The sequence below is a fragment of the Phyllostomus discolor genome, chromosome 1 (assembly GCF_004126475.2).
Source record: "Phyllostomus discolor isolate MPI-MPIP mPhyDis1 chromosome 1, mPhyDis1.pri.v3, whole genome shotgun sequence".
Classification (NCBI taxonomy): Eukaryota; Metazoa; Chordata; class Mammalia; order Chiroptera; family Phyllostomidae; genus Phyllostomus; species Phyllostomus discolor.
Genome location: NC_040903.2, coordinates 23,808,222 through 23,828,405, shown reverse-complemented (window position 1 = coordinate 23,828,405; position 20,184 = coordinate 23,808,222). Strand labels below are relative to the sequence as shown.

Here is a 20,184-nt window from a genome sequence, read left to right as displayed (position 1 = left end):
ACTACTCTGGAATTGGGATGATAAAATGCCATCTGCTTCAGAAAAACCAATACCTTTAATTTCATCATCCAGGCTGATTATAGCATACATGTCTTTTAATTCTGCCAACTCATGAATTTTAATGCTGAAAAAAAAAAAAACAACACAATTAAATATGAGCTCTAAGTAAAATTGTTTTTGTTTACAATTGTAAGCTATACATATTTAATTTCTCAGTCTATTTATAATCAACATTTAGGCTACTTCAAGCAGAAGTAGAAATCTTATCACATATAAGAATTCTATCCATTCCCCTTTATATTGTAATTGTCTTATATTGCATCTTCATGCAATGAACACACTGAGATTATAATTCTTGCTTTCAGTAGCCACATATATATAGCCACATATAAAGATCTCAAAATTAAAAAATAGCCCATTATATTTACCCAGGCCGTCTACCATTTCTGCCGCTCTTCTTCGACAGAAGGAAATCTGAGATGTCCCAAATTCCTTCTGGCATCGTTCTCTTCAGCAATTCTTTCAGAGCATTCCTGCTAGCAATAAATTCTCTTCCTTTTCCTTCATCTGAGAATGTTTTTATTTCCCCTTTATTACTGATGGATTATTTTCACTGGACATAGAATTTCAGTTTATAGTTCTTTTCCTTCAGCACTTAAAAAATGTTGTGATGCTTCCTTCTGGCGTGAGTGGTTTAATATGAGAAATCCACTGTCACTCAACATGTTGTTCACTGGCCACTTTTAAGATATGGTCTTTGTCTTGGTTTGTGGAAGTTTGTTTGTGATGTCTCTGGGACTAGACTTCTTTGGATTTGCCCTGTTGGGGATTTTTTGAGCTTCTATAATAAACCTATAGTTTATGTCTTTTGCCAAACATAAGAAGTTTCCAGCCATTATTTCTAAGACTTTTATGATACAAATGTTAGACTTTTTGGTATTAGTTCACAGTCCCTGGGGGTGCGTTCATTTTTTCCAATCTGTTTTTTCTCTGTGTTGAGACTGAATATTTCTACTGGTCTATCTTCAAGTTCACTGACTCTTTACTCTGTGATCTCCATTCTGCTATTAAGTGCACTACATTAATTATATTGTTCAGTTCTTAAATTTCCACTTGCTTCTTTTTTTCATAGGTTCTATTTCTTTTCTGAAACTGTTTCCATTTGTTTCCCATTTGTTTGGAGAAATGGAAATGATAGTCCTTACCTCTAAAGGCACTTTTATAATAGCTGCTATCTTTATCCTCTTGGTCCTGGCTTCTTTTGATTGCCTTTTCACTGTGAGTTGAAATTTTCCAGATTCTTCATACATCAAGTAATTTTGGGTTACATTCTGGACATTTTTAATATTATGTTATGAGACTCTGTGTCTTATTTAAATCCCATGGAGAAGGTGAATTTTTGTTTTTAAAGCAGGCAATCAACCCAGCTGGGTGAAGGCCACGAATTTCAACTAGTGTTCTGCGGGTTATGGTTTCAGTGTAAGTTCCATTTCCAAAGCCTTTGCAGTGGTATTTGGATGTGTCCCTGCATGGCCTACTCTGTGGCCAGTGTAGAACCTGGGCTATGACCTGTTCCTTAGTTCAGTTCTCAAAGTCTCTGGTATGTGTTTAGGGTGAGATACATATACACAGCTCAGGGAAAAATCTGTGAGTTCATAAATATCTTTATAGGGTCATGTCCCAGAGGTCCTCTGTCTCTGGGATTTATCCAGTACTTTCTAGCTTTTGGGGACTCCCATGTTTTGTTCTCCAGTTGGAAGCAGGGGCTCTAGTTACCATGTCCTGCCTTGTACTTCCCACAATTGCACCCATGCCCGTGGCCGAGCAGGAGGACAAAGAGAAAAAATAAGCAACAGGAGTTTGCCCCAGCATCTCGGCAACACAGGTTCTCCAATTAGAGAGGAATGCTACCCTCCATGTTTTAGGTGCCTGTGGGTCCTTGCAGCCATTGCCGTGGCTGCCACTGCTGTGGTGAGACTGCTTGGTTGCTAGGCCATGAGAGAACAAAACACAAGACAGAAAACTGGTGGATTTCCCCACCTGTTTGAGTGTTAGGAGTTCTCTTTCCTGCAACGTGAGCCAGAACTAGAGAGCTTCTCTCAGAGCTCCTCTGTCTGTGCCTTCTTCTGGATTTCAGGCTGCCTTGAATCCTGAGACTGGGAGACTCAACACTGGTTCAGTTGTACTTCAAATTCTGGTATTCTTTGTCAATCTGCCTGCTACTATTTACTTTTCAGGGTCCTTAAATAGGTGGTCTATGCATTCTATCCAGGTTCTATAGCCATATTCAGTGAGGGAGATGGGGTGGAATATGCTTAATCCATCCTACCCAGAACTGCTTATTTTATTTGTTGTTTTTTTAGTATATTTTATTGATTATGTTATTAATCGTCCCAATTTTCCCCCCTTTGCCCCCACTCCACCCAGTACCTCCTTTCCCTCCAGCAACCCACCACCCCAGTTCACATCCATGGGCTGTGCATATAAGTTCTTTGGCTTCTCCATTTCCTATACTATTCTTAACATCCCCCTGTATATTTTGTACCTACCAATTATGCTTTTTAATCCCTAGACCATTTCCCCTACTCTCCCTCTACCTTCTACTAGGTGATACCCCTCCAAATGATCTCCATACCTATGATTCTGTTCCTGTTCTGGTTGTTTGCTTAGTTTTTCTTTTAGATTCAGTTGTTGACAGCTGTGAATTCATTGCCTTTTAAACATTCATAGTTTTGATCTTTTTCTTAAAGAAGTCCCTTTAACATTTCACATAATAAGGGCTCAGTGATGATGAACTCCTTTAACTTGATCTTATCTGGGAAGCACTTTATCTGCCCTTCCATTCTAAATGATAGTTTTGCTAGATAGAGTAATCTTGGATGTAGGTTCTTGCCTTCCATGACTTTGAATACTTCTCGCCTGCAAAGTTTCTTTTTAGAAATCAGCTGATAATCTTATCAGTACTCCTTTGTAGGTAACTATCTGTTTTTCTCTTGCTGCTTTTAAGATTCTCTTTATTTTTAACTTTTGGCATTTTCATTATGATGTGTCTTGGTGTGGTCCTCTTTTGGTCCACCTTCTTTGGGAATCTCTCTGTGCTTCCTGGACTTGTATGTGTATTTCATTTGTCAAATTAGGAAAGTTTTCTTTCATTATTGTTTCCAACATGTTTTCAATTTCTTGCTCTTCCTGTTCTCCTTCTGGCATCCTTATGATTTGGATGTTGGTACATTTGGAGATGTCCCAGAGGTTTCTTACACTTTCCTCGTTTTGTTTTTGAATTGTTTCTTCTTGCTGTTCTGGTTGAACGTTTTCTTCCTTCTGTTCCAAATTGTTGATTTGAATCCTGGCTTCCTTCCCTTCACTGCTGGTTCCCTGTACATGTTTATTTTTCTTAGTGTAACCTTCATTTCTTCCTTTATGTTGTTGCCATACTCATTGAGTTCTTTGAACATCCTGATCACCGGTGTTTTGAACTCTGCATATGATAGGTTGGCTATCTCTGTTTCATTTAGTTCTTTTTCCGAGGTTTTATTTTGTTCTTTCATTTGGGTCATATTTCTTTGTCTCCTCAATTTGACAGCCTCCATGTGTTTGTTTCTGGATATTAGGTTGAGCTGCTTTGACTCCCTGTAAATGGTACCTATAAATTGTGTGGGGCAGAGTCTTAGGTAATCACCACAGTAGGGCAATCCGCTTCACCGCTTTGTGGCTCGGGGTGGGAGGAGGGCTCATATAGGGGACTGTAGTGCTGCCTGGCTTCTGAGGTTTGCCTGGCACTTGCTCTGTTTCCAGTCCCTTTGCCCACTCCCTATTTGTGACTGGCACCCTTCCAGCTGTTGTCCTGGTGTTGAATCCCAGAGTAGCTGGGCTTACATACGTTTTAAGATCTTGCAGGCCCTTCAAGTGGAGTTTCCTGAGATTCTTGCAGTTTTTCTGCCTCCCCAAACTCCCCAAACTGGTTTTTACAGCCAGAAGGTATGGGTATCTTTATCTTCCTGGTGCTGGAACCCTGGGCTGTGAGGTCTGGCCTGGGGCTGGGATCACTTGCTCCCAAGGTATCCCTCCCAATTTTTATCCACCACATGTGAATATGGGACCACCTGTGCCCGATCTGCTGCCACCGCCTCTCTGCACCATACCCTGTCTCCTCGCCTCCGCTCCTTCTACCTGTCTGGTTGAATGTGGCTTCTTTACATCTCTGGTGGTTGGACTTCCATACAGTTTGATTTTTTGACACTTTTGGGTGTTGTTTTTGAGATTTAGTTGTAATTTTTTTGTGGTTGCATGAGGAAGCAAGGTGTGTCTACCTATGCTTCCATCTTGAATGAAAGTCTCCTATTTTGTTTTTAAAAGTGATTTTCAAGCATAGTCAATTTCAGGTTTTATATTTGGCATACATTTAGTATTTTAGATTTTGCCATGAGTGTTAAAGGCAAGGAGTCTTAGAAATTCTCATTGCAAATATGTTCTTAGAGTGCAAGAAAGTATGGTTGATTCTCTCTTTTTTTAATCCTCACCTGAGGACATTTTTTTCATTGCTCTTAGGGAGAGAGAGAGTGGAGAGAGAGAGATGTGAAAGAGAAGCATCAATTGATTGCCTCCCACAAATATGCATGGACTGGGGATCTTGTGGCTGACCAGGGATTATAAGTGCCTGGACCAGTGATCACATGCACTTGGGATTGTACCCCCAACCTGGGTGTGTGCCCAGACTGGAACCAAACCCAAAACCTTTTGGTTACCGGAGGATGTTCCAACCAAATGAGTCATACCAGCCAGGACAACCGATTCATTTTGGCTATAAAAGTCTTGTTGACTCTCTTAATATTCCTTATATAAGCTTTCTAGGAATTTGTAAATATAACTTACCAGTTATCACCACATATAGCAGCTTTGTTAAGGGTCTGTGATACTGCAATACTAGTTAGACTATCTTTATGATCACGAGCTTGAAATACCTCTTGGCCAATCTCTCGAATATGAGTGGAAATTACCACAAAAGTTCCACGTGAAAAACCAATCATGATGTAGCCATCACCATACCTAAAGCAACAAAGGCAACAGTACAGTAAAAAGAGAAACTAACTATCATTGGAAATACAGTTACACTGGAAATACAAGTTACATAAGCAAGTAACTTAAAATGAAGAAAGCAGAGAATGTAATTTAGCAAGGGCTGTGTGCCAGATAGCATATGCTAGATAGTTTCACAAACTGAATCATAGTCTATAATCCAGAAAATGTTACATAAGGAAATGAAAATGATTCAGGCAAAAATTAAATATAATCAGTAAGGAAGAATTCATGGATGTCTTTCTGTAACAACTTGTAATGATCTCCACATACCAGCTATAGCAGACAATGTTGCCATAGTGTTCCTGAAATTCCAGGTCAATTGAACTATCTGGATCATTGAGATTAAAAAGAAACAAACTTTTCTTGCCAAGCACCACACTTATCTGCCAGAAAAAAAAAATCAAGAGATTGTTAAATGAACTACTCAGTACTTCATGAAAAGACACTAAGTAAATTCAAATACATGAATGTAATTCATGAAAACAAGCCAAATTTGTCTGTGCTAAATGCTACAATTACTAAAAGAACAATGTAACTAAAAAAATACATTTTGTTAACATATAGCCTGGGAAGAACCCTTGACTTTATGCATATCTAATATATGCCCTTGGAAGTAGACTAAAACACCTAGGCATAATCATTTTTAAAAATTCTCTACACTTCTCATTAGAGTACCATGCAGTATAGGACTGTAAGTCTGATATGGTTTCATCAAAATTGAATTCATATTCAGAATATAGTCTTTCATCCTAAAAGGTCATTTTCCTTTTGAGCCATCTGGCACAACAGGTCCACACCCATGTGGATATTCTAGCTTTTATATCGTCACTCTTCCCATTACCTGTAGGTCAATGTGACTAGACAAGTGTCCCTCTGTTACTCACACAAGCCAATACTTAACTGTCATTTTCAGTGGAGTGTTTAATTGTACTGGGGAGATAAAAGAGCATATTACTTAACTGAGCTCATTAAGGGTGATTAATATATATATAAAAAGAGAAACACTTTGATATATTGGGTTGGCCAAAAAGTTTGTTCATCTTTATCCGTATGATGGCCCTAGTAGTGCTTAATTGTCTTTAACTTCATTCGAAAGAATTTTGTTAGATTGTATCATGACAGCTGTCATATCAGCATGCATTTCATTAAGAAAACTTATCAAAATTGGTGAATTTTTGTGTAGCTATTTTAATGTTGAAGATGGAAGAAAATACACAACATTTTTTGGTATATTATGCTTTATTATTTCAAGAAAGGTAAAAACACAACTGAAACGCAAAAAAACCCATTTGTGCAGGGTAAGGAGAAGGTGCTGTGACTAACTGAACGTGTCAAAAGTGGTTTGCAGAGTTTTGTGGTAGAGAGCTCTCTCTGGATGATGCTCATGGTTGGGAAGAGCAGCTGACGTTGAGATCAAATTGAAACGTTAGTGAGAACAATCAATGTTATACCATGTGGGAGGTAGCCGACATACTCAAAATATCTAAATCAACAGTTACTGAGAAAATGAAAAATGTGTCTTTTATTTTACAGAAAAAAAATTAAATGGACTTTTTGGCCATCTCAATATTACATTAATTCTAATAGCTATAATTACAAGATACTACCAATTTAATAATAGCTTTTTAAGAAATTAAAAACATTACTTCATATAAATATAGGCATGTCGATTATAAAACTGCCTGGATTTTAGGATGTTAAAATGCAGCAGGGAGTGCATCTGAGGTATTAAGAAAAGGAAATACAATTTCCTGAGCTCTGGTCACATCGGATAGTGAAAATAAGAAAGTCATACAGAAATCAATATGTCTGTTTATAAAGGTACCCCTACTCCTTTTGCTACTACAAGAATGAGAAAAGCTACACCGAGTGTTAACAGGAAGATGTCTGCATTTGCTGTAATACCAAGTAGCCAGCAGCAGGAAAACCTGAGAGAAGGGCCTACACGGTTTAATATGTGATAGACTATAATTTATTAACCCCTATAGATTCTGAGCCACCCAAGAAAAGGAGAGAGCTTATGCTACAAAATTATTAAAATCAGCTGGGGTGAGCTCTCCCTTCCAGGAGCACGCCCACCCCTTTCTTCCCTCTCAGGGTCGCCTCTCTTCTTTTCTAAGAGTCCCCACTAAACTTGCAACCAGGGGCGCAATGGGCAACAGCAATGCAACCTGGCCAAACCCTGAACCTGTCTCCAGGAGTCCCTTCTCTCTGACTTCCCGATGAGTCAGAGCAGCCCAGCCTAGGCTCTCTCCTGTTGCTCCTTCTATCCTAAGCCCTTCTTTGCCCCACTGTCCTCAGCTTTATTAACACACTCTCAGAACCACCTAGACTCGTGTTGTGAAACTTTTCCACATGAAGTCAAGAACCCGCACACCACCAGCCGGCCCAAGGAAAACCCACTCCAGGCCTGGACCCTGTCCCGTAACATTATGAATCTGGGAGTTGACACAGGAGAGAGGCAGCAGCTCCACAACACCTCCAGAGAGAAGACAGACACACTTGTTTCCTTAGTGTCAAAAGTCTTCCTTGGTGATGGGGACAGACTCATGGATAGAGAGCACGAGGACAGCTCGTGAGGGGCGGGGGTTGGGGGGAGGGACTGAGCAAAAAGGAGAGAGGACTCATGGACACGGACAACAGTGCGGTGATTGCTGGGGGGAGGGTGTATAAGGGGACTAAATGGTAATGGGAAAAATACAATAAAGATTAAACAAAACAATAATCTGGGCATGAATTTGATTCAGAATTCTTACTGTGTTTTCCGTAGCATAGGTTCGGTCGTCGGTCTTCATCGTGGAAAACTGCATGTCGCTAGGCTCCAGTCTCACGGGTGACTGCAGGAATGAAAACACTGTCACTATGAATAAACCCAACACTTCAAATCACTTGGAATAATAAAACAGGTACCTTGCTTAAATTTATGTTGTATGTTGGACTAATGGCCTGAAATCCCCACTGCTACAAACATCTAGAAATCCTTGACGACACAGAGCAGGTATCTCATTAAAAATATAATAAGTTGGAAGGAAGGTAAGGAAAATTTCCAGGGACATAAGTAAAGATCAAACTGAAAACCGAAGTGCATGTAGGAAGCAATCCTGCAGCTACCCAAAACAGCTGGTAAAAGGGAACAATAAGGAAGCCATTTAACTTGGGCTCAGCTATGGGTCAGAAAATAGTTGAAAAGTTGAAATCAAAGACTTTACTCCTATCCTCATTATGGTCTGAGATTCAGGTTAATACTCCAAGTGGTCTAGAAACTCCCTGCAGTGTTTGGCAAAAACAAATCCAAAGCCTCTTTCAACACTGTAAAAAATTTCCTCAGCTAAGCCCTGCTGAATATGAGCTCACAATTCCAAATGAGAAAACTCATAAAGAAACAGTGCATCAAGAACAAACATTAGGCCCTGGCTGGCGTAGCTCAGTGTATTGAGCATGGGCTGCGAACCAAAGCACCACAGGTTCGATTCCCAGTCAGGGCACATGCCTGGGTTGCAGGCCACGGCCCCCAGCAACCGCGCATTGATGTTTCTCTCTCTCTCTCTCCCTCCTTTCCCTCTCTAAAAATAAATAAATAAAATCTTTAAAAAAATATGACACTCTAACCTTTCAAAAAAAAAAGAATGTGATAGCCATTTAACATAATGAAAAAAAGAACAAACATTAGAAAATCTAAAAATAACAGAATGATCTTAGAGACATCATAAAATAAATACTTTAAAAACAGCTAAAAACATCAAAGGACTTATAAGTATGAGAAAAGACTTAAAAAAATCCAGACAGATTTCTACAGGAACTACAAAGTACTTTCCAAAAATAAGAAGTATAGTCATTAGAAGAAATACTCAATGGGATAGACAGAAGATGAGACAAATTTGAAGTAAAAATAAGTAAACCGATTGGAGGAAATTATCCAGGTTACACACAATGACAAAAAAACTCTAACAGAATTAAGAGGTATGAGGAGGTCTGACATGTATCCAGCAGAAATTCCAGAAGGACAAAATGGAAGGGACAAGAGGTGATATTCAAAGAGATAATGGCTAGGAATCTTCCGGAGTTGATGAAGGAGCGATCTTCAGATTCAGAAAGCAAGGCGGTCCTCAGCAGGATAAATAAAAATAACCCGCACAGGTGACACAGCAGCCATCTACAGAACAGTCAAAAGTCGAAGCCACTCAAAGACCATACGAAACAGAGCAATACAAAACTAAGTATGTTTTGCTTACTACAAGATAACTTAAGCAGCATGTCACATTCTGGAAGCATACTTCTTGGCAATCAGAAACAAGAAACAGCTATCTTATATGTGGATAACAGCTGAATGGGCGTGGCTTCCTGGGATGCTCTGTGGAAGACAATCGTGAGGCCCTGCAGTGGTTCAGCGGGAACAAGACGCGGGTGCCTACGGACGCTGTCTACTGCGATGGCAGGGTGGGGCGCTCCAGCACTTGCACCATGCACCCACCATTCTAACTAGTGCGGACACAGAGTAATCAAAGTTACAAGGTTTTTAAGAAATATTTGTTACACTAATGCCAGATTAATCTTCCTTAAGAACAACTTTAGCCCTGGCTGGCGTAGCTCAGTGGATTGAGCGCGGGCTGCGAACCAAAGTGTCGCAGGTTTGATTCCCAGCCAGGGTACATGCCTGGGTTGCAGGCTATGGCCCCCAGCAACTGCACATTGATGTTTCTCTCTCTCTCTCTCTGTCTCCCTCCCTTCCCTCTCTAAAAATAAATAAATAAAATCTTTAAGAAAAAAAATACATGCTTTAAAAAAAAAAGAACAACTTTAATCACACTATAATTCTGTCCTACATGGTGGTTGAGATAATTACTTCATTCAGCCTAACTTTCTAAACTTTCCAGATATGGAAATGAACTTTCTTCTTCAGCCTTACTTTCTGTAAATTCTCAATCAAAGCCTGTATCTTCAGCCAAGCCATTCTGAGCAAGCCATAAACAAGCTATAGGTTTTTCCTCTTAGCTTTGTGCATGCTGTATTGCTTCGGTTGAAAGACACACATTGCTAAATTGTCTTATGGTATCCATGAAAACAAGTTACAGCAGGACACGTGGTCAGGTAGGTAGACCAAATTTGCAGCTTCCCTGGCAGCAGTCAGGTGTGACCATGTGACTAAGTTCTAATCATATGCTATGAATGGAAATAATAAACTCCTCCTCCAGATCAGGGCCTTTACTGATTTTTTTGCACTCCACTTCTCTCTCTCCCTTCCCTGGGCTGAAATGCAGATGTGGTGCGGGTATGCTAGTTTTAATCATGCAGAAGAGGGCAAAACACCCTTGACAATAGCAAAGCAATGGATGAAAAGAACATGGGACTCTGTACAACCTTGTGAATCAGAGATACACAGGTGACCTGCCTACATCTCTCTACTACATGAGAAAAAGAGGGGAAAAAACCACCCAAACTTCCATATTCTTAGAGCCCTTGTACTCTGGGGTCTCTCTGTTACCACAGTTTAGCCTATACCCTGACTTAGATTACCTTCTCTCGTTTAACGATTCACAAATACGACTTTCATGCATCTCCTCCATCTCACAAGTGCTATAGAACTTACAAGCTATATGACAAAATTTGGCAATCATATGAGGCCACATGGGTTTTATCATGATTAGTTTTGTCTTCTCAAGAGTAAGGGCCTATAGGTGGGAGCTTCCAAGATGGTCCACAATGATCCTCACCTCCTGGTTTTTATGCCTTTGTTCAATTCCCACCCCTGCCCCCTTGAGGGTGGGGCTGGGTCTAGTGACTCACTTCCAGAGAACAGAATATGGCAAAAATGACTTCGAAACCAGGTTATTTATGAAGAGATTGTGCCGTAAGCCTTGAATGCCTGCTAGCACTGTTTCTCCGGCAGCTATGTTGCGAGGCACTCGACGGAGAGATCCACGTGGCAAGAGAACGAGGCAGGTTTCTAGTCACTAAACAGCCAGAGAGGAACTGAGGCCCCGAGCTTAACAACTGGTAAGGAACTGAGCTCGGTCAACATCCACATGAGTGAGCTCAGAAACAGACCCTCCCGTCAAGCCTTCCGATGGGACTGCAGCCTGGACTGACTGAGAGAGGGGAGACCCTGAGGCAGAAGCAGGCAGCTCAGCTGCATCTGTACTCCTCTCCCACAACAACTGGGAAATAATAAAGGTTTACTGACTTAAACTGCTAGGTTTTGAGAGTAATTTCTTATTCAGTGATAACTGATACAGGGTGGTAGCCTATATTTCTCCTAAAGCACACAGCACCGTGTCCTGTACCTAGCAGTGATGTTTGGAAATGTTGCTCCAGCAATGTTAAGTCGTGAGCCATGGAGTTTAGGTGACCTTTTCCCATTGGGGAGATTATGTAGCTATTGGTAACACAAATTCCCTAAAGGAGGAGCCGCTGAAGATCTAATCAAGTGGGAAATTTGAACAATAGTAAAATTTAATCCTAAAATTAAATTTAATTAGGGTTGGTTTGGAAATAATTGAACATATCAGTTAAAAGTGTGGGTGTGGAATTAGGCAGACATGACTCTGAGTCTAGTTACTAACATTTATATTATAAATATACATATGTAAAATAGTTATTTCACAAATATACTGTCTGACTAACCACAGTGCTGACAATCCATGCTGATATTAAACAATGGGAAATGTACCAAGGAGGATATCTGGATAAAATAGCCACATTAAAGAAAAAGAAAAGTTTTTGATGTTTGGAATATAAAGTTATTATATACATACTGCACATAGAAATTTAAAAGTTTTACAGATAGGTTTGATAGACAAGCTTTATTTTAGGTAAAAATTTGAACGTATCAGACTAAAGAAATGTTACAGTATTACCTGTCTTATCGTGTCCCCTTCCTGATTGCTAACTGTGATCATTCTGTCTTCACCACCTAAAGCAAGCAGGTTCTCTGCATTCCAGCATCCACATGTGACTCTCTTACTGTGTTTTCCTGAAAAAGAGATGATTTTTGTACAAACGCATGGATTTCTCAAAAAAAATTAAGAAATCTGTAGTGTCAATCTGAAAGTTTAGGTAATATATCACGGAAATCAGACAAGGAATTTAATATATCATCAAATCAGTTAGTGTCTAAGAAATCTTATTCAAAACAGTTTATTACCAAGTTGTAACTCAAGACAACGGTATATGAGGGTTATAATGTTTTCCAAGTTTTTATGTGGATATGAGCAGAGGCCCTAAAATAAAAACACATTCTACTTCTTGACGAGTTTGTTTAGTTACCATATCACTGAACCTGTAACGATAATGCTTCAAGAGAAGTAAAGCCCAAAGCACTGAGGTTTTTGGTTTAATATTCAGCTTCACGGCGTGGTAGACCCACTCAACACTGACCACTTGGACTAGTCATATATATCTAAAGAACACGGTGACTTGTGATAATACTGAGGTAAATATGAAAGCACCTTATCGAGACTTGTGTTAAGAATTAAGTCACTTAACTAGAGTAATGTTAAATGACCATTACTATCAGGATGCTTTTTCAATCGAGGCTTCTAGCCAGTGCAAATACCACATGCTTGATATTGTGGGCATTTACTGAAGGTCCTGGAACAGACAAATACTCAAGAGTCCCAAGGTTAATTAAGTCTACAGATTCTGGGGGCAGACTGCCTATGTTTGAAGAAGAGGCTCATCACTTACTGCAGAACCTTGGGTAAATTACTCAGCCTTCATCTATTCCTCAGTCACACCACCACAAACTGTGTATAGTGGCGGGAGCCATCTCCCAGGGCTGAGGACCGATGGAGTTCAAGCACCTGGAAGAGGTTGAGGTGTGTAAGCAGTGCTACAGATGTGTTAGAAATTTTAGCTGCTACTGAGAAGAGACCACGTGCATTTTATTCTTTGTACCCCTTACACAATCTAATACGGTACCTATGCAGAAAGTGGATTCTAAATAAACAGTCACTGAGTAGACCCTGAGCAGGAGTGTGCTGGTGTGTTAGAGGACAGTGGGGCTGGAGCACAGGAAGGGAGGAGAGAAGGGTCTGGGGATGGGATGAAGTCAGACAGCTTGCAGAAGCCTGGCCATGCAGGGCGGCCTCGGTGAGGACTTGCGCTTTGACTCTGAGTGAGATGGAGAATGGCTGGGGAGTTATGAGCAGGAGGCTCACTCTGGACCCTAGGGTTGGGAGTATTGTATAGTGGGGCAAGAGCTGATGCAGGGGGACCAGTTATGACATTGGAGAAATTCAGGTGGAAGAGGTTTGAGATGCACACCATGATGCAGTAAGAAGAGGCTTGATTCTAGAGATATCTGAAGGCAGGTTGTACGTACAAGATTTTCTGGCAGATTAGATATGGAGGGTATGAGAGAGAGAAAAGTCAAGGATGATGCTAAGGTTTGGCTTGAAGATCTAAAAGGATGAAATATCATCAATGATGAGAGGAAAAGCTGTGTGTCAAAACAGTTTTGGAGATATTAAAATTTGAGGTGTTTATTTGACCTCTCATCAAAGATGTTGAGTAAGCAGTTGGATACATGAGTCTGGAGTCTGGAAGAGATGAATAGGGGAGTTGTCAGGGTAATAGCCAGCATTTCAAATCAGGAGACCAGAGCACAAAAGTAAAGGGAACACTCAGAAAAGAAACTGAGATACAGGATGTTTTGCTGGTCGTAGATGAAAGGACTGGGGTGGTATACTAGAACTGGACATCCGAACAGACGGGCATTAGGAAGGGAGGAAGGAGTATATGAAGAGAGGTGGAAAATGCCAAAGACAAACTTCTTTCTGCACCAAGAAAAAGAGAAGGAAATGTCTTCTTTCTCCTCCCTATACCTCAAAACCCTTTTGCTTCCACTTCTCAGAATTCAGGTTAGCCTTAACATCAGTAGTGACAGTTAACACATTTTGTGTGTTTACTTACAGTATGTTGGGTGCTTCACATGTATCGAACTCGTTTAATTAACATTGACTCATAGTTAATGTACTAAGGTAACTGAAGCTTGGACCATGTTATTGGGAGACTGGTAATAGTTCATTAAGGTGTAGTAAATGAAATTCACATATATAAGAACTATGCAAAATGAGAACTGCCTGTACCTAGTCTAGTTCAAGGAAATAAATCAGTGCAAGATGAAACAAAGGTGACAGATACTTAGTTCCTATAAAACACCGACAGATCATGTTACCATGTAGCAGCTATCTAAAATGGAATGGCTTGGTTTTAGGAAAGTAAGTTATTTAAAAGGAAAGGGCAGAGCCACAAATCACAACCAACTCTAGAAGAGACAGCTTTGTATTTAACCTAAGATATCTAATTAACCTGAATCTTTTCAGGCCCATTTTACATAGTTAATAAATTAGTCTGAGAGCAGAATCACTATTTATATTAAACACAAAGATCACATAAAATCATGTGTATGTGACAAATACCTGACACAAAATAATCATGCATTGCCAAAGTATTTTCTTATAAATTTTAAAAAAGATTTTTAAAATTTATTTTCAGAGAGAGGGGAAGGGAGGGAAGAAAAGAGGGAGAAAAACACTGATGCATGAGAGAAACATTAATCAGTTGTCTCTTGCATGCCCCTAACTGGAGACCTGGTCCACAACTCAGGCAGGTGCCCTGACCAGGAATCGAACTGGCGACCTTTCAGTTTGCAGGGTGATGCCCAACCCACTGAGCCTCACCAGTCAGGGCACTGGCAAATTATTTTCTTAACTTCAAGTGTCAAAATAACTGATAGGACATACCTGCAGATGAAGTGGGATACAGAAAATGCCTAACTAAATTTCAACGGACTAATTTATATGGTGAAAGCTTACTATTCTGTGTAAGCCTGGGAAATTCTTGGTAGGCAATGAAGAAGGATCTTCTAGTTTAGCTCTGTGTGAGGCTTGACCAGGGGAGTCTTCATACTACAGAATTTCCCTTGCAGTATCAGGAAAGTCAGAGGCAGTAAAATTTACATTTATGTAAAGCATCTCAGATATTTAGTGTTCCCAACTATAACCTACCAAGGATGGGAATTTTTCGAGATGTCTGATGATTATAAATAAGCACACATCCTCTAGCAGTTCCAGCAGCCAGGAAACTTCCAACTTTCGACCAAACAAGAAAACACATTTGATCCCTGTAACATTAAGATAGAAATTACTAAACAATTCACAATCATAACCTCTACATAGTCCTTTTAAAAAGTACTGCATGAATGATTTTAACATCTATGTAGAAGCTAAAGTACAAAATTACAACTTACTGCTTTAAGACAAAGACTAAGTACTAAAAGACTTGGTAGGGTCAGTTAGACTTAATGAATACAGACTTTAATTCAGTCATAATGGAACCGCAAGTTTCATATGATGACATGGTTATTAATTTGGCTGCTAATGACAGTTGTAACTCTATATGTGGTGAAAAAAATCTTAATGGATAATGACACCCTGTGCTTTACGAAAAGTAGGATCCAATAACATGATGTATTAAATTGGAAAAATCATTGGGAATTCATGAAGGACATATTTTTTTTCCAGCTCTGTCACTATTACTACTAGCTCAAAAAGAAGTCAAAAGCAATCTGCCCACCACCAGTTCTTATGTGCATTCTAGGACACACAGAACATAATTCCCTACTAAAGGGAATCAGGACTCCTGATTCTATATACTGAGGAATGAAAGCACAATGGATCTAGAAAAGCGGTTCTGAAAATGCAATCCCAGACCAGCAGCATCGCCTGGGAGCTTCAGAAATGCCAGTTCTCACAACACAGCCCAGTCCTATTGAATGAGAAACTGATGGTGCCCAGCTATCTGCATTTTTAAAAAATTCTCACCTGAAGACATGCTTATTAATTTCTTAGAGCGAGAGGAAGGGGGGAGGAGAGAGAAAGAAGCATCAGTTGGTTGCCTCCCGTACTCACTGTGACTGGTGATCAAACCCACAATCTTTCTGGTGTTTGGGATGATGGTCCAACCAACCGAGCCACCAGGTGGGCCCAGCTATTTGCGTTTTAATAAGCTTTCCAGGTGATCTGGATGCAGCTAAACCGAGGACCACTGATCAGGTTACTATTTTCAGAAAGCAACACTGCTTTCAAGTATGTTAAGGGAAGTAATAAAAGGACAAAAGCATAAGCTTAAAGGGGCTTTGTCTGGTTAACTAAGGAGAATTTGAGCATTAAAAATTACATATTTAATTTAACCACGTTGAGTTAGTGAAAGGCCATAAAATCATGGTGATACATGGAAGACAAAAATTCACTGAAAGTATATGAGAAGTGAGTAGTATTAGGTAGGTGAATGTAATAAAATGTTTAGTTTAAAATTTGTTATCAGTAAGGAAATATTATATACCAAGATGACAGGTTTCTTCTACTAAGCACATATTTTATAAAAGATAAGTATGGGCCTGGCCAGGTAGCTCAATTGGTTAGAGCATCACCCCAATATGCCCAGCTTGTGAATTCAATCCCTGGTCAGGACACCTATAAGAACCAACTAATGAATGCATAAATAAGTGGAACAAATTAGTGTTTCTCTTTCTCTCTCCTTTCCTCTCTCTCTAAATCAATCAATCAATAAACATTTTTTTAAAAAGATAAATATGCATTTTTCTCTATCTGTGTAAGAAGGTGTGGCAGCCATGAGAGTATGCCTCTCAGATCTCCGACGACAGAAAGGGAACTGATCACAGCCCCGGCTGGTAGGCACTGGACTCCAGCACCTCCATGAGCTGGGGTCATGCCTTCCACCGGGCTGCTCCCAGAGGGCAGCTGAGCACCGCAGGAGTACTGCTGAGCCCCTTCCTGGGAGACACAGGATTCCTTTGATGGGGAACTTTGGCTTAAAATCTCTCCACGGGCCTAGTCGGACTTTCTCAGAACTAGGCTGCAGTCTAAGAAGTTTCTACCTGACCCTTCTTCCTTCTTTCACTCCTTCACATGGGTCCGAGTGTGCACTGTGGTCTGACGGAGTCCTAACCTCTTCCTTCCCCCTCTACATTCCCTCGCAGGCATTTCCTGCAATGAATGTCGTCCATTTAAACCTTCTTAAATGGTTTTGAAGTCTGCTCCTCAGAAAACACGAATAAAGGAACAGTGAGTGGTTAAATAGTACCAGAGAAAAGAAGAACTCTGACAAGAGCAATGTCTGATCAGCAACAGGGCCACGTGTAGCAAGAGGAGTGTACCATTGGTCCACCCAACAGGTTATCATTACTAACAGTCATGCCACAACTAACTACAAAGACAGTCAGACAATGTATTCCAAAAAGATCCAGTAACCAAGTGTCTTCAAAATTGCTGACAGAACAGCCTGTTTCTTCTCTTAGGAGATAAGGCCTCCAGAAGGCCCTACAAAATACAGCAAGAGACTAAGGCAGACATAAGTTTCCAATAATGTTAACAAATCAGGTCAATGTATATATATAATGTGTATAATAGTCACATGTATTTCTGGCCAACCAAACTTAGAGAATACATATTCTGGGGAAATGCGCCTGGCTAAATAGAAAGAGAGAGCGAGAGAGCGAGAGAGCGAGAGAGAGAGCGAGACAGAGAGAGAGAGAGATAGAGATAGAGAGAGATAGAGAGAGAGAGAGAGAGAGAGAGAGAGAGAGAGAGAGAACCTATGGGAACAGCACAGGCTTAAAAAAGCCTTGCTGATATGGCAACTGAAGGTTAATTAGAAAAAGGCTGAGTAGGGTGACTGGTGCTCAGGTCAGAATGGCCTTGAGAGAAGCACCCACGTCCCGTGATCCAACCAGAACCAACTGGTTCATGAACCAGATGTTGTATTTAGAGTTTTCTCTGGAAAGATCGCCATATCCCAGGTTCATAATATCTGCAAGCCTACGTTGAATCAGGGTAAGTACCACTATAATCCTAAGAAGGTATAAAAATTCATCTAGTAAAAATTAAGAAATAAATTCAATCCATTGTATTAACATAATAATTTTAAGATAGTTAAGTGGCATTGTAAGTTTTGTAATAATTATATTTGAGGATGTTTTATGTGTTATTTACGTTGTTTGAAGTGCTCAAAAGAATCAATTCTGATTGAATTTGTAAATAGCATATAAGTTACGTAAGGGAAATTTAATTAAGTTTGCAAAATATATTTAAGAAAAACTGATATTCAAAATTGTGTGTATTAACTATCTTAGTATAACAGATTGATCATTAAATAAGAAACAAATAGTGAGTACAACACCTCTGTGTATACAAAAGTCCTTTAGATCTTAAATATTAATATTGATAGTAAAACACCTTTAATTTTACCATGACGGTAATCACAATAACATCTACCATTCACTCAGTTCTTAATTTTAGTGCCCGGCTACGACATGAAACCAAACATCACAACAACCCTAAAGTGATGTGAGGAAATGGACCTGCAGTAAGATAGACGGCAGGAGACAGAGGGCTATATACCAGTCAGAAAAATACCTGAGATCAATTACACATTTTTTCCTGGGTGAGGATGTGTCCTCACCAATGCTGAAATTGGTTAAAGAACGAGTACTTGATATTTGTAAACATTCTCAAGTGGAAGCCTAAAGAGCACGTAAACTCTTTCTGAACAGGGATGGACACCCAAAGTGTAAAAGGACAGGCAGGAAATGAAGGTTCTTAGGCCTTGCTCTGGGCAGACAATATCGCCTGTGGGCGCATGCCTTGTGTTCCACTTCAGTGGGTCAAGGGAAACAGTGTCAAGGTTCCATCTGGAAACAGTGCATGGCCACCTTGCTTCCTCTGGGTTGTTACTCCTTGGAAAATAATCCGGGAACATCCAGAGGTGTCCAACCTTTTGGTGTCTCTGGCCCACACCGGAAGAAGAGTTGTCTTGGGCCACACATTAAACACATTGTGACACGTAATCACAAAAAAATCTCATAGCGTTTCAAGTAAAATTATGATTTTGTGTTGGGCTGCACTCATAGCCATCCTGGGCTGCACGTGCCCTGCGGGCCGCAGGTTGGACACCCCACGGTATGCGTGGGATCTCCTCCTGCCCGCCTGTGGGCCACATGATGCCAGGAGGCAAATACTGCTTTTACATCCACTTAATAGAGATGAATAAACTGAAGCTTAGAGAGAGGTTAAGAAATTTGTCCAGGGTCAAAACTGCAAAATTTAAGGCATAAATACTGACAAGTTTTTCTTTTCCAAGGGGAAATGGAAATGGTTTCTATTTTAGCAGAGATCTGTAACTGATTCTTTCTGCCTGATTGTTTCCTTGAGAATCGCCAAACCTCACCCCCCTCCTCACCTGGTGGAATTAGCAACTCCATACCCCTGCCTCCTCCACTCAAAGACCCTGTGAGGACCTGAGTGGACCCTGGTGATACAATGGCAGCAGGCTCTTTTCTCTGGCATCACTTGCTGTGAAGAATGAACAAGCCGATAGCTGCCAGTAGCCCTGGAGAGTGTCTGACTTAGAATGAACAAAGCACGGAGAAAGGAAATGCCAAGAGATAAAGAGTCTTAACTGCATCATCAGAACATGATGCCTTTAAGATCCAGTCATGCCTGCAGCCAATCCCATCTCCAGATTTTCCTAAATGTGGTTTGTCTCATCGTTGAACTTTTCAGTCAATTTTATGAAAAACAACTTTTTAAGAAGCTATATATATATTTTTAACATTATAACAATTATATTCTAATTAATGGGCAAAATCAATAGGACTACATAAGTATAACAAGATGAACTTTTTCTTTTATAAGAAAATAACTCATCAATGTGTCTTTATAATGAAAGTACTAAGTATTGTTGGCATCAAACCCACAAATAATCATATTTCCAAGTGACTATTTAGAAAATACAAACGTTGTCCTTACCTTATGCCACTGTCTAACTGGCTGGTTTTGTTTGTGTTGGCGTCCCACAGATAAACGCCACTAGACTTCTCCGCGATCATTGCTAGGATATCTCCATCTTTATCCCAATCCATAGCAACACAGTTACTTTTTAAAAGGAAAGGAAAACATCACTGTACATTTTTTTTAAAGTAAAGAAATTGAAATACTCACCTATTTGCCATTTTTGTCTACATCAAAACCATTCAAGGGATTTTGAACAGGTCACTCACTATTCACTGCTTGGATAATACTAACT

At 40.0% G+C, this 20,184-nt stretch overlaps 1 protein-coding gene across 2 annotated transcripts in view; it reads right to left on the bottom strand.

Moving 5' to 3' along the window:
- The window catches only part of WDR19 (WD repeat domain 19), a 73,786-nt gene that overhangs the window by 48,868 nt on the left and 4,734 nt on the right, over nucleotides 1–20,184 (bottom strand). For both annotated transcript variants that reach the window (XM_028506675.2, XM_036019844.1), the window contains exons 4-10: nucleotides 19,908–20,033; nucleotides 15,087–15,202; nucleotides 11,934–12,049; nucleotides 7,836–7,916; nucleotides 5,350–5,462; nucleotides 4,873–5,046; nucleotides 54–124 (exon numbers count right to left, since the gene is read on the bottom strand). In XM_028506675.2, the coding sequence (XP_028362476.1) occupies nucleotides 54–124; nucleotides 4,873–5,046; nucleotides 5,350–5,462; nucleotides 7,836–7,916; nucleotides 11,934–12,049; nucleotides 15,087–15,202; nucleotides 19,908–20,033 (797 nt within the window). The remainder of the gene's footprint in view (nucleotides 1–53; nucleotides 125–4,872; nucleotides 5,047–5,349; nucleotides 5,463–7,835; nucleotides 7,917–11,933; nucleotides 12,050–15,086; nucleotides 15,203–19,907; nucleotides 20,034–20,184) is intronic.